Source organism: Camelus bactrianus, chromosome 15, assembly GCF_048773025.1.
Source record: "Camelus bactrianus isolate YW-2024 breed Bactrian camel chromosome 15, ASM4877302v1, whole genome shotgun sequence".
Taxonomy (NCBI): domain Eukaryota; kingdom Metazoa; phylum Chordata; class Mammalia; order Artiodactyla; family Camelidae; genus Camelus; species Camelus bactrianus.
The window spans coordinates 40488014-40501332 of NC_133553.1; the positions used below are offsets into that span (position 1 = coordinate 40488014).

General features: G+C 40.0%; 1 protein-coding gene and 1 long non-coding RNA gene across 2 annotated transcripts in view; one reads left to right on the forward strand and one right to left on the reverse strand.

The window, feature by feature from the left end:
- The window catches only part of LOC141579851 (uncharacterized), a 32267-nt gene that overhangs the window by 11389 nt on the left and 7559 nt on the right, over positions 1-13319 (reverse strand). The window contains exon 3 of the long non-coding RNA XR_012511877.1: positions 4534-4628. This is a non-coding gene — a long non-coding RNA (uncharacterized LOC141579851). The remainder of the gene's footprint in view (positions 1-4533; positions 4629-13319) is intronic.
- Positions 1-13319, forward strand: part of ARHGEF33 (Rho guanine nucleotide exchange factor 33) — a 45520-nt gene that overhangs the window by 8770 nt on the left and 23431 nt on the right. The window contains exons 3-8 of the mRNA XM_074378747.1: positions 463-627; positions 956-1077; positions 1406-1548; positions 4043-4102; positions 4921-5145; positions 9220-9349. Coding sequence (XP_074234848.1) covers positions 463-627; positions 956-1077; positions 1406-1548; positions 4043-4102; positions 4921-5145; positions 9220-9349 — 845 coding nt within the window. The remainder of the gene's footprint in view (positions 1-462; positions 628-955; positions 1078-1405; positions 1549-4042; positions 4103-4920; positions 5146-9219; positions 9350-13319) is intronic.

Here is a 13319-nt window from a genome sequence, read left to right on the forward strand (position 1 = left end):
TAATTATAACTCTTTATCATTTCATTTTTTAAGGAAAAAATAACTTGAGTTTCTGCAACTTCTCTTAACAACCAGGGATAATAAGACCCAGCCCTTCTTTCATGGAATTCTGAGAATTCAGCATTGTCTTTCACATGCATATGTTGCTTTTCAAGTAAATCTCTTTTTAATTACTGGTGTTACAATAAATAGTAGCTTGCAGGAGCACTTGTAAACTTAAATAATTGCCTGTTTTCCTGTCAGTATCAAGCTTCAGCATGTGCGATATAAAGACCACCCTCTTTTCCCCAGATGAATGGGGCCAGGGTTGCCGTAGGTTGTCCAAACTTTAGTCTGCTAGTAAATGAGGTCTGCACATGTTCAAGAGCCGGGTTTCTCAAACAAAAGAAACATCCAAGGGGTCAGTGGTACCATTTATAACAATTTATAGCAAAGTGAATTCACTCTTTGTGTATTATTTAGTTGCAGGCCCTAGCCTCTGAACTCAAAACTGGCTTCACGGAAGCAATGCAAGAACTGTCAAGAATTCAACATGGAGAATATGCTTTGGAAGAGAAGGTTAAGAGCTGCAGATGTTCCATGGAAGAAAAAGTTACTGAGATGAAGAATTCATTAAATTATTTCAAGGTAGGCCCCTCTTTCTTCTATTTCCCTGCTGAAGAGAGATTTCTGGTCTTAGTAACAGAAGTAGAAAACCTGCCTTTTTGCATAGCAGCCAAATACAGGAATTTCCCTCTGGTCTATTCATTAATTTTCATGGGAAAATATCTATTTCATGTTTTAATTTCTTGGATCTCTGTGTTAAAATTAGGAACTATAACAGAAGTAAAATTTTCATCTCATTCATTTGTTCCTTTAACAAATATATATTAAAAGCTTCCTGTGTACTAGATATTATGTTATATACTTTTAGGCCATATACCAGATTAAATACATATTGATTCTCATTTTTTAGGAAGAGCTGAGCAATGCCATGTCAATGATCCAGGCCATCACTTCCAAACAAGAAGAAATGCAACAGAAAATTGAACAGCTTCAACAGGAGAAGCGAAGAGAATCTCGAAAAGTTAAAGCCAAGTGAGTGTCCTACAGAAAAATCGACCAAAGGAAAACCTATAGGCAATGGCTTATACAAAGGCACCGGGAACACTTTCCCCACTATTGGTGTATAGTCAGCTGGCCACTCAGCTCCACAGGTCAGCATGCAACGAAGGTTATACAGCATCAAAGTTGGTTAATACTAAAAATGAATGGTGACTATTACACAATAAAGGTACTTAATACAATAGAAAGTAAATAAAAATGATGTAAAGTGGCATGTAGAATTTGACTTCAACTATAAAAACATGAACTGACTCTCTTCTTAACCCATTATGTCTGAAGTCCCTTTGTTTCCCTTCCCTAGGAAAACTCAGAAAGAAGAACACGGCTCACAGGCCGGGCCTGCTCAAGCACAAGGAAGCCCCTTCCGTTCAATCAACATCCCTGAGCCTGTCCTTCCAAATGAAGACTTTACAAACCTTTTGCCTTCTCAGGCCTATGAAAAAGGTACAGTTCACAAATTGTATTGAATTAGCCAAGTATTTTTCCTTGATTCCTAGGGCTTAAGTAACGCTGAGAATACACACGTCCTCCATCCTTATTAGAGGAAAATGGTGTATCGCTCAGAATTTTTCCTTTTGTAACTGGGATTTAGAAGAATCCATAGGATCTAAGAGATGGGGAGAGTCTACACAATTTTTAAAGATTTTCTTTTTTGGGAAAACCCTAATCTGGGTACTCTGACTTTCAAATGGATTAGAAATTAGTCATTGCACAATATTACTATACCAACTATAGGAGAAAATACTAAAAAATTATTCACTCTGATGAATTGTTTCATTTTCTACATTACTTCTTGATCCTTGTCTCTCTGCAGAGACATAAAAGTGTGTGTTCTCCTTTTTTTTTTTTTTCAGCAAAGGTTTCACTGGTATGAGAAGTCCTATCTGCCCTAACTGGCAGGCAGTGCTGTCAGTGGCAGTCTAACTCTGTACTCCCCTCACTTTGGAAAACTGAGCTGGTGTAGTCTGTGGGCTGAAACAGTTGCAACCACATCCCTCATCTGAGGGAAAGAAAAGATGTTAGAAAAAAAGGCAGTACTAAAGAAATAGGCTTTCCAAGGGATGTCTGTAACCATGTTTGATTACATATTTGTTATATCTTTGTATCCTCAACTATGTCTAGCAGAGTACACAGGAGTATGACTGTAGATATTAACACTGTTTGGATGAATTTTCCTCTTTTTTTTTTTTTTTTTTTTTGCTCTCATGTCAAAAGTCTCCAAAAGAGGCTCAATGACCTCTCAACCAATTGTAAGCTCCTCAAGGGCAGGGCTGGTAGTTTTTCTACCTTTATGGCTTAAGAAGCAATGTGGCTCATATATTTATAAACAATGAATACACTTTGAATAACTGAATTTAAAGATCTAAATCAAATGGCTTTTAATTGTTATTAACTTTAAAGTACAGACTTGCTTTTTTATTTTTAGTTTTTACCCATTTGAGTAGTTATTTCAGAGACTCAATAGGTGCAGCCTGGGAAAACTCACTTTATTCATCTGAGGAGTGGGTTCATCCCACTCTGCCTTTTATGCACCATGTCATAGACAGCATGACACAAAAGAATGATCTTGTTAGGGAAGAATAGAGAATGGGCTTGGAAAGTGGAGGTCAGAGCAATGTTGAGCTGACCACATTCACAAGGTAAAAGATTTAAAGTTATATTTGCAAAGTGCCCAGATGGATTTAAATTAGCTGTTTGGTGCCAAATCCTCCTTCCTTCCCAGTTACATAGGTACAGCTTACATAGCATGGTTTATTCTGCTGAATTGCTGCAAAAATTTGGTGATAATGTGCCATCGTAAGACATTCTGGATACGAGTGGCGGTAGATTATATTAAAACTAGGGGTCAAAAGACCGTACTTTCAAAGGGTTGGCTTACTCTCTGTTAATTATAAAACGGTGTCATTGTTATCTATGGACCCCAAATTCAGTACCTTAAAATAGCAAACATTCATTGTGCCACAGTTTCTCTGAGGCAGGAATCTGCGCACAGCTTAGCTGGGTGCCTCCGGCACAAGATCTCTCATAAGGTTGCAGTCAAGGTGCTGAGCGTCCCACTACGCATTCATCCTTCCTTCCATCCATCCATCCATCCGTCCACCCACCCCAGGCACTGATTCGGTGGTGGGATGTCATAATGAAAAAACAACAAGAATTCCTACCCTGAAGGAGCTCTTGTTCTGAAGGAAGCAGACAATGAAAAAGATAAATAAAACATGTAGTACGTCAGGGAGTGGGAAGAAGACAAATAAGGAAATGCAGGTGTAATTCTAGAGAGGGTGCCAGGTAAAGACCTGAAGGAAGGAAGAAAGTTAATTTATGGTTACCGGGGAGAAAAGGGAACAGCCCCAGGGTCCTGGAGGGAGCAGAACTGACATGTTCAAGGAATAGCAAGAAGACCAATGGGGCTAAAGCAGAATGAACAGGGAGACAATAGATGTGGTTTTTTTTTAAGAAAGAAAAGAAATAGCAGGTAGAGGGTCAGCGGAGGCAGATATTTTAAGGCCTTATGATTGGCCTTATGATCATTCTAAGTTCTTTGGCCTTTGCACTGAAATGGGAAGTCTCTGAAGGGCTAAGCAGAGGTGTGACAGGGTCTGACTTACATTTCAACAGCATCATTCTGGCTCTGCTTAACATTGCCATCCTCACCATCATAGTTAAACAATAATTTAGCTCTTCCTGTGTGCAATTAAGAAATATTACCTAATTTAATTCTTATGGTCATCTATGCGGTATCACTTATTGTATCTTTTTAGAGATGGGGAAATAGCACTTGTCACACTATACTGTAATTTTATTTATTTATTTATTTTACTGTTCTGTCTCCCTCAGTAAAATGTAAACTCTGTGAGTCTATCTCAGTTCCTAGCTCATAGAAGGTGCCAGTCCGTGTCAGTGGAATGAATACTGATTGAAAGCTTTCCTTCCTCTGCAGCCCAAGAGTCCAGATCCTTGCATGTAGCAGACAGCAATGTGAAAGGGATGATGGGCCCTGGTAAGCGGCTCTACTTTGAGTTCTCTTTTCTTCTCGCAATTCCACCCTTTCCCTTCTTCTACCTTCCCTGCTTCTACCCACTCAGTTCCAAACCAGGCATGAAAGAACTCAGGCAAGATAAAGCAGTATGGCTACTAAGATTCCAAGATGTGTCCTTGAGCAGGTCAGTGACTCAGTTAAACCTGAAGAGAGAGAAAGGGTAGGAAAGACAAAATTCATATTCCTGGTTCCTTCAGGCTCATTTCAATTACCAATGAGTTAACATTTGCTGAGAACTCCTAGGTGTTTGTAGGCTGACATAAATTTCCCATAGACCACACATAATTTATGGTTTACATAATTTAAGTTACTTATTTAAGAAATAATTCACCAGGATTTTATAAATTATTTCATCTTCCCTCTCTGCCTTCCTCTGGCCTTTGAAAACTTACCATCCAGGACCAAGGAGGACAAATTCCGAAATAAGACACTGTCTTTGGCATCCTCTTTCCTCCTCTTTCTGTATTTTCTTCCCTGGTTTGCTCACCTGAAAGGAAGAAGGTATCAGGGACCAGTACATACTACTGTAAATTAGTTATATCGCTTTCGAAATGTATTTTTCAAAAGTCCTTATTCAGTAGAGACTATGTGCAAAGAGTAAAGAATATATAGACCAGAATCAGAGAAAGGTGGTCCATTGTAACTGTGGAGACTTAATCCTCAGTTGATACATTTAGTCCTCGAGGGATAGTTGTACCCAAACAGGGGCATAATATTTAAGTTAGTAAGAAATACAATTTTTAAAAAATCAGAACTTGATGGCAGATGTTATTTTTCAGGAATGAACCCAACAACTCCAGAAGCAGAAGAAAACCTTAAGTCTTGCCTCTCAGCCGATATCCAACCCAAGGGCCATCTCTCATCTGGTGTGTGGAGGCAGCCTAAGGAGGGTAAAGAATGGGGCGAGGAATATGTCACGAAAGACCATCCAGATAAACTTAAGGAAGCTGGCCAGGGCAGACACAGCTCCTTGGACAATGTTTTATGTGAAACCTCTTTAGCTGGTAAGTCCCAAGGGGGAATGCAGGCTGAAATTGTAAAGAACAGGAAACCTAAGGGCTGGAATCCTTGCCATTTAGATGCACTGGACATATGAGACCATCCAGTTTCTGGTTTCCTTCCAAGATGAATAAACTAAAGTCTATAGAGGAGAAGGGACTCGTCTATGGTCACGTGGCCAACTGTGACCACCAGCTTGATTCTGGGTCTCCACAACATTTAGTAATGTAGCACTTTGGGGGAAAAAAAGGCATAAGGTTAGCAGAGAAGAGGGCAGAATTTTGTGTCCTTTTATTCAGTGATATGGTATCTTCAATATATAAATCTTGTATCAGGGGTTTACCACCAAAATGCCAAACACTGCACAGGGTCTGTTCTCCCTCCTTCTTTCCTCCTTCCTTTCCTTCAAATCATGAAGCATCACTGAGCACTTACTGTATGTCAGACAATGGCATTTCCCTCCAACAATTTTGTGGGAGGTAACTTTTAAAATTTTTATTATCAAATGAAAAATTACACCATACTAAAAGGTTTATTATGAAGAACAGCAGTGACCACTTTAAATTCTTTTGACAGTTTTTTTCTGGTAGTTGCTTCCATTTCTTAAGAAGAGTTTATGCTACTTTTTTCTATCAGTACTTTACTGATGATTAATTCACATAGAGTAAAATTCACAAAGCTTAAGCTCGAGCTCACTGTCCCCCTTATGATCACTACCCAGGTCATAATATACAGATCTCTATAATAAATACGTTAATATTTCTAATAGTAGAAATATTACCCCAGAAAGTTCGCCTATTCACCTTTCCAGGCAATACCCACCCGCAGAACCACTATTCTGACTTCTGTCACCGCAAATTAGTTGTGTCTGTTCTTGAACTCCATATAAATGGAATATTACAACATGTAGTCTTTTGTGTCTGGCCTCTTTCTCCCAACATAATATGTTGTGTGTAATTTATTCAGTAGTGTATTCCTTTTTATTAATCATATTGAATGAATTTACCACAATTTGTCCATTCTCCTGTTGCTGGACATTTGGATTGCTTCCAGCTTAGGGTTATTATGAGGAAAACTGTTATGAATGTTCTTGTGTAAGTCTTTTTTTTTTCTTTTTTTAGTGTATGCCTGAATTTCTCTTGGGTGTATACCTAGGAGTAGACTTTAGTTTATAGGATTATATTTAACTTTAAAAGAAAACATCAAGCAGTTTACCAAAGTGGCTGGACCATTTACACTCTTATCAGCAATGCATGAGAGGTCCAGTTGCCTTATAGCCTTCTCAATATTTAGTATGGTCAGTCTTTTTAATTTGAACCATTCTTGTTCAAATTAAGATACCAGGCTGTCTCCTGGTATCATATTGTAGTTTTAATTTGCACTTCCCTGAGGACTAATGGTGTTGAGCATCTTTCCAGATGCTTATTGGCTATTTATATAATTTCTTTTATGAAGTGCCTATTTAAGTCCTTTGTCTAACTTATCTTTTTATTCTCTATTAGTAGGGTTTCTTAATATATTTTAGATGTGAGTTCTCTGTCAGATATATGTGTTGAGAATATTTTACTCCATTATATGGCTTAACTTTTCACTTTTGAAATAGTCTTTTGATAAACAGACATTCTTAATTTTAATGAAGTTCAATTTATCAATATAAAACTTTTAAAATAGCTTGTAATTTATGTGTTCTTCCAAGAAGTTTTTGCGTATTCTAGGGTTATAAAGATATCCTAATATATTTTCTTATAAAATATAGTTTCAGCTTTCTCATTTAGGTCTATGAGTCTATGACTTAAATAAATTTTTCAATGTTAATTTTTTATTAATAATTACCTTGAATGAATTTTGATGTGTGGTATGAGGAAGGAGTCCAGGTTCCTTTTTATTTCCCATGTGACTATCCAGTTGCTTCAGCTCTGTTTATTGAAAATACCTTCCTTTCCACACTGAATTGCACAGGAAAAGTCAACCGATCACATATGGGTGGGTTTAATTCTAGATACTACATTCTTTTTATTCCAATTAGTAGAGAACTGACATCTTCTATTATTGATGTTCCAGTCGAAGCATATGGTATATGTCTCCTTTTATATAGGTCTTCTTTAATTTTTCTTAGCAACGTAACAGAAAACCTATCATTTACATTTTGCTTTGTAAAGCATTTGCCCTGTCATCCTAGTCCATCTGGCTCATTGCACTGCTGCCATCCTGGAACTTCTCAGTCTTCCTGGTAATTCCCTTCAAATTTTTCCTATGTTAGCTTCCTATTTGGGGTTTTGTGGGGTTTTTTGCATATCCTTCTTGGTTTCTTGGTTTACTCCTTGTTTTGGTGGAATACCTGGTCCAGTAGCTTCCACATGATTTGCTGATAATTCATGTAGCTGAATATAAAATCATTTCCCATCATCATTTTGAAACAACTGTCCATGGTCCTCAAACTTCTAATGTTTCTAATAAAAAATCCAATACCATTCTAATCCTCAGTCCTTTGTATGTTACCTGATTTTTCTAACATTTAGGATCTTTTCTTTATCTTTGATGTGCTAAAGTTTCACAGTGATGTAGTGTGCCTTACAATGATATGGGAGGCTTTTCATTAATTATTCTGAGTGCAGTTAGCCCTTTCCTCTGGAAACACATGTCCTGATATTTTTTTCTATTATTAATGTTTTTAAATTAATTTTTAAATTTTTTATTTGGGCGGGGTGAGGGGAGGTAATAGGGTTTATTTATTTATTTATTTCCTAATGGAGGTACTGAGGATTGAACCCAGGACCTTGTGCATGCTAAGCACTTGCTTTACCACTGAACTATATCCTTCCCCCCTATTATTAATTTGACAATATCTTCTCACTCATTTTCTTTCTTTTACCTGAAACTTCTACTAATTTATATTGGATTTCCTGGATTTATCTTTTCCATTACCACCTTTTGCTGTATGTCTCTTTCTTGATTTTTTTTGGGGGGGTGGAGTTGGGTAGGAGGTAGATGGGCAAGCTTCCTTGAATTTATCTTCTATTCCTTTAAAAAATGCCAAAAAGTTTCTTCCTTTTCATTGTTTGTCTTCTTTTAAAAAATAGCATCCTGTAATTACTAAATGGCTATATTTTTTGGTAACTCTTTGAGGATATTAATTATAAGATTTTTAAAAAAGTTTTCTTTTGTTTTCTGCATTGTCTCTATTTATTCATGGTTCCCCTCTTCCCTTAAAAAAAAAGTATATATATATATTTTTTTTCCCTTCTTTTTCTTTTATGTTGTAAGATTGATTCAAATGTTTGAGGATTCTTAGCTAATTATTTATACCCAAGAAAGGGCCCTGAATTAAAAGAAACCTAAAAATTTTGTGTTGGCTAAGGTTATCAGTAGGTAGACTTCACTATTGGCTAACCAGGTGGCAAATTAACTTTTTGATAGGTGACCTCTTTATGTCAGTGTTTGTAGATCTTTTTTGCTTGGGCAGTTCAGTTTCTCCAGTGAAATATCCTCCTGCCTCCTGCCTGGGCAGTGTAAGTCTGGCTGCTGGCATTCTGGGACCTGCAGCAAAAGGGGCTGAGGGAGCTCACTGTTCAGTGTGCAAGCCTTCTCTGAGTCCCCTTCTTTGCATTTTAGCATCTCAACTCTGCCTTCTACCATGTCTGGTGTCTTTATCCCGTGTACCAAAGACTTGGGCTTCTCTAGTTTAATTCTTCTCATTTCCCATGGGGTAGAAATGAGGAAGCCAACTGGCATAGGGGTGGGGAGCTGGAGGTTCACTTGCACTTTATGTAGACCGTCTCTCCTGTTTCCAGCATTGGCCCTTCTTTGTACTTTCTGTAATGCCTTGGTGCCAATGATCCTTGAGCCTGTCTGCTTCTCAGCAGATTTCCCATCTGTAGATGAAAGCACCAAAGGAGAGGGTTTTGTGCTCTTTACTGTGCTGAATTAATAACCATGCCTCCATTCTGTCTTCCATCTTCCAGAAACTTGCTGGTGTCTCTTTATTTTGCTTTCAGTATCTTTTTATTGCTTCCTATCATTTAATTGGGTTTCAGGGAAGAGTGGTTAACAAAAATTCCCTCCTTGGTTTGTTTTTACAGCTAAAAGACAGACTGTGGCTCTAGAACTGCTTGAATCAGAAAGAAAATATGTCATTAACATCTCTCTGATCCTGAAGATCAAGGCAACATTCCAGGGGTCAGATGGAAAGAGGAATCCCAAAGAGAGAAGGTATCCATGTATTCATTGCCTTTGTTTTTCAGATTGATTAAAATTTAAGGTAAGTTGTTTCCTGTTTCCACTTTGGGAATTCTAAGACCTATAAAGAGTTCCAGAAACAGTCTTTGAAAAGAAAACTAGGCAGTGACAGCAAGTCTCAAATTTAGATATTCAGCAGAGAAGAAAATGAGTGTAGCCTCTGGGGCTTTCAGTGTCCCTAGCATGTTTGTTAGGATCCTAGAGGGGGAGTAAATGCAGTGAGGGAGACATTGCCGTCTGCTGCCATCCTCATGTCCCCCTGGGATCACGGAAGACCCCTGGGATCACTTCTCGTGGAAGTACAAGGGGGTAGATGCAATGGAGTTCTGAAGTGGCTATTGGATAAATGATGCAGCGCTGATATAACTCTGAACTTGGACCTTTCTTTTTATTTGTTCACATGATCCTGGATAATGTGTGAGTATGGGCACCTGAGCTGTGGGGCAATGTTTCCATAGAGCCTGTGACGGATGTAACAGCACCCTAGCCCCAGGGTTACAACACTCCTTGATCTATTACCTGTTCACAAACTTTAGATTTTTTTCTGCTTCTCTCTCTTTTGGGAGAAAGCAGGAAGGAGAAACTATGATTTGGTGGAAAAAAATTAATGTAATAAAGACACAGTAATCCAAGTCAATTAAGGAAAAGGCCAATTCAAATAAATGGAAAGTTTGGATAACAGACTATTAAGGACAAATAAGACATTATTACTTTAAATATTCTATCAGGTAATATACACTGGCAGTTCATAAATTGTGAATCTATCTAGGGAAGCCCTGATGATGTTTTCCTGATCCTTATCACCCCCTTCCCAATTTACTGGGCTTTGCAGCTGCCAGCAATACACCCCAAGGACCAAAACACAACGCTGCCCCTATCTAAGTGACTGAGGTGAGAAAACATTCCCTGACAAACCCACAAATGGCTCGACTATTTTCGAGAATTATTTCACTGCAAAACTGATATACACAAAATAGAAAGCAACAAAGAACAGAAAGGGTCATGTGACTCGGCTAAAGCTGTGACCAACAGAGGCTCTGGACTGGGCCTCATCTTCACTCAGTGGCACTCCGATTCTTGCCGGTCCTTCCTTCCCCATGTGGCCACTTAATTCCCCTTCCTTCATCCCAGTCGAGCTTGTCTTACTCTCCCAGATTGCCCCTTCAGCCCTCTGAGAAGTCTCTCCGGCCTCTAGTTTCTTACTATTGCCAAAGGCCTGCTCAGTTTACACCAACCATCTAAAGCCCAATCTACCTTTTGATGTGGCTTTGCCTCCACATCCAAGCTTCTCAGCCAGCAGCATCCCTTTCTGGTCTCTAAAAATCTGGGGATGGGGCGAGGAGAGAAAGGAGGATTACTTACTGTGGAACACAGTAATGTGGCCCCGTGCTTGGCACTTCATTTATGACTCCATGAAATCTTTACAGAAACCCTGTGAATCCTCCTTTATAGATGAAGAAACTCAGGTCCAGAGAGGCTTGGCACACAGTCAATTAGCACCAGCACTCAAACCCAGGCCTGCCTGAGCCTGGGCCTCGCGCTCTTTCAACATCACACAGCTTCCCTCAGGACCTCGTAGTTTCAGAGATGCCACCGTGACTAAGAGCAGTGTGCCACGTGTCTCAGCCAGAAGTCGACTTTCTGTCTCTTCCAGTTTCAAAACCCAGGCTTCTCTCTTAACAGCCCGTGAGCTCTTACCTCAGATCTCAGCTTACTTATCGAGTAGGAATATGATCTCAGCTCACTGAGACTCTTTTCTACTTGCTGTCACGTCCTACTTCTCACGACCCTTTACTGAGGAAAAAGTGAGCCTTTCCCCCAAATCCTGAGACTAATACAAATTAAAACTGCCGTACCATCCCCAGTGACAGTAAGATGATGGCTACTTCTCATACCCATGACGATGCTATTCATGTTCGTTATTTGCTACCCTCTTTCTTGTTTTCATGGCCCAAGAAGAGGAAAGCTTCAGCTCACTATTCTTAGCACTAATATGAAATCTCTGGTTTTCGAGTTTTGCCGGGTTGCCCCTGTTCTACCTGGCGTTAGATTTTCACCCTCCTCCTTCACTTGCTGTGTTTCTTCTTTTTTCTAAGCTTTCTGAAGGCTCCATGTGTGTTTTACTTAAATAGACCAGCTGAATGAAATACAGGGCAGACGAGATCATTCCTTGTCCCTACTGGTGTTCTTCCTCCCATACAAAGATACAAATAAATTTATTAACGTTTACTATCTTTCCCGTCACAAACTGCAAGACTTCAGCACTTCCTACCCCCCTGGAAAAGTCACCTGGGGCAGAAAATAACGCTCACCACAAACTACATACCTGACACTCAAATCTGAGGTTGCCCGTCTTCTCAAACCTATAAAAATGAATTCTTTTTCTCAGCAGTGCTCAGGAGCCCCCTCAGGCTGTTTCGACCCAGCCCTGCCCCAGCCGAAATGGCTGGGCACTGCAGGGGCACAGGTGGCCAGTGGAAGCCTTAGGGGAACGTGCGGGCTGTTGTCCAGTTGTAGGAGGACGGAGAAGTTGGCTTTTCCTGGTCTAATTGATCCAGGTAGAGCCATAACCTCAGGCTCAAACAGTCCTGTCCGAACCCTTGTCAGGAGGGGGCAAAGTCAGCTCTGCATGATTGCTGGTCCGCCTTAGAAACTAGACCCCGGCGCCACATCCACCAAGAATTCAACGAACTGTATGCGTCAGATCACCACCAGGTGGCACGTGTTTTAATTATCAATGCCTCAAATTTGGTTACATCTTACAGCTGAAGCTTGGTTGTTAATTTGGCCCTAATACTGGACTGCCAAAAACAAAGTTACAAACTTTAAGCTATAACTGGATTTTCCTTGATTGCTTTCAATTTGTATCCCTCCTTGCTTAAGTACTGTATTGTGGGAGTTAAAATAACCTTAGAAGCTTTAGAAAGAATGAACTACTCATGCTGCCATAATTTCACCCAAGGTAAGGAATAGAAAATAAATCAAGCTCTTAATCCTTTTGTCTTACTGAAAAAGTTGCTTCTGAAAGTCAGGTCTGGCTTCAGGCAAAATAGTGAAACAGATTAAGTGTGTCCAAGCTTCTTGCCTCGTTCTCATTCTGTCCTCCACTTCCTGGCTCACCTCCTCCACACTCTTCCCCGATTTCAGTTATTATCCTTATTAAATTTTTAAAAAATCTTAAGCCTGTTTTCAATATTTGGTTCAGAACCCACCATAAATCACTGCTCTTCCAGTAACATGCTTCCACAATGCCTGATGGGAGCATTAGACTTTTCTGACCCTGTCTTGAAACATCATGCTGTTACCCCAATGGACAGTCCAGGAGCCATGTGGGCTCCAACTGCGATACCAGCTGTCCAACTCTGCAGGTTGAAGGCAGCTTTCCTGAAAGAAAAGGAAAGGAAAGAAGAAAGGACAGGAAGGAAGGGGAGAAAAAGAAAAGAGATAACCAAAGACATATTACCTGTACTGACAACCCATCAAAGAGTCAGGTCTCTCCACATCAGATGCCCTAACATCTCTTAGGGTCACACCAGGAACATCACCCAGAGTCACTGTTAGCCTCTGGGTGGGGAGAAATTGTTCACATCTAGACCTTTTGCTGGTGCAGTGTTTCACTTTTTCAGTCGGATCCATTGTGCCTTCCTCCCCCAGCTTTATGGTCTGCCAGTCAGACTGTCTCCTAGCCACCACTCCGAGTTCCCCTTGATCTGGACAGGGCTTACTTAGATCTTCCAAGCCCACTGCACCAGCGTAAGAGGTCAGATCCAGGGGCCCCTCCTCCTGTGGCTACAGATCAGCATCTCAGGTGGAGACTCACCACACGGGGTGGAGGGGGTAAGACAAGAGTGGAAGGAAACCTTGTATCTTTTCACGGAAGGCTGGGGGCGTTTGTGTATCTTCTCTAAGCTACAGCTACAGGGGCATCTTTACTTTGCTTGGA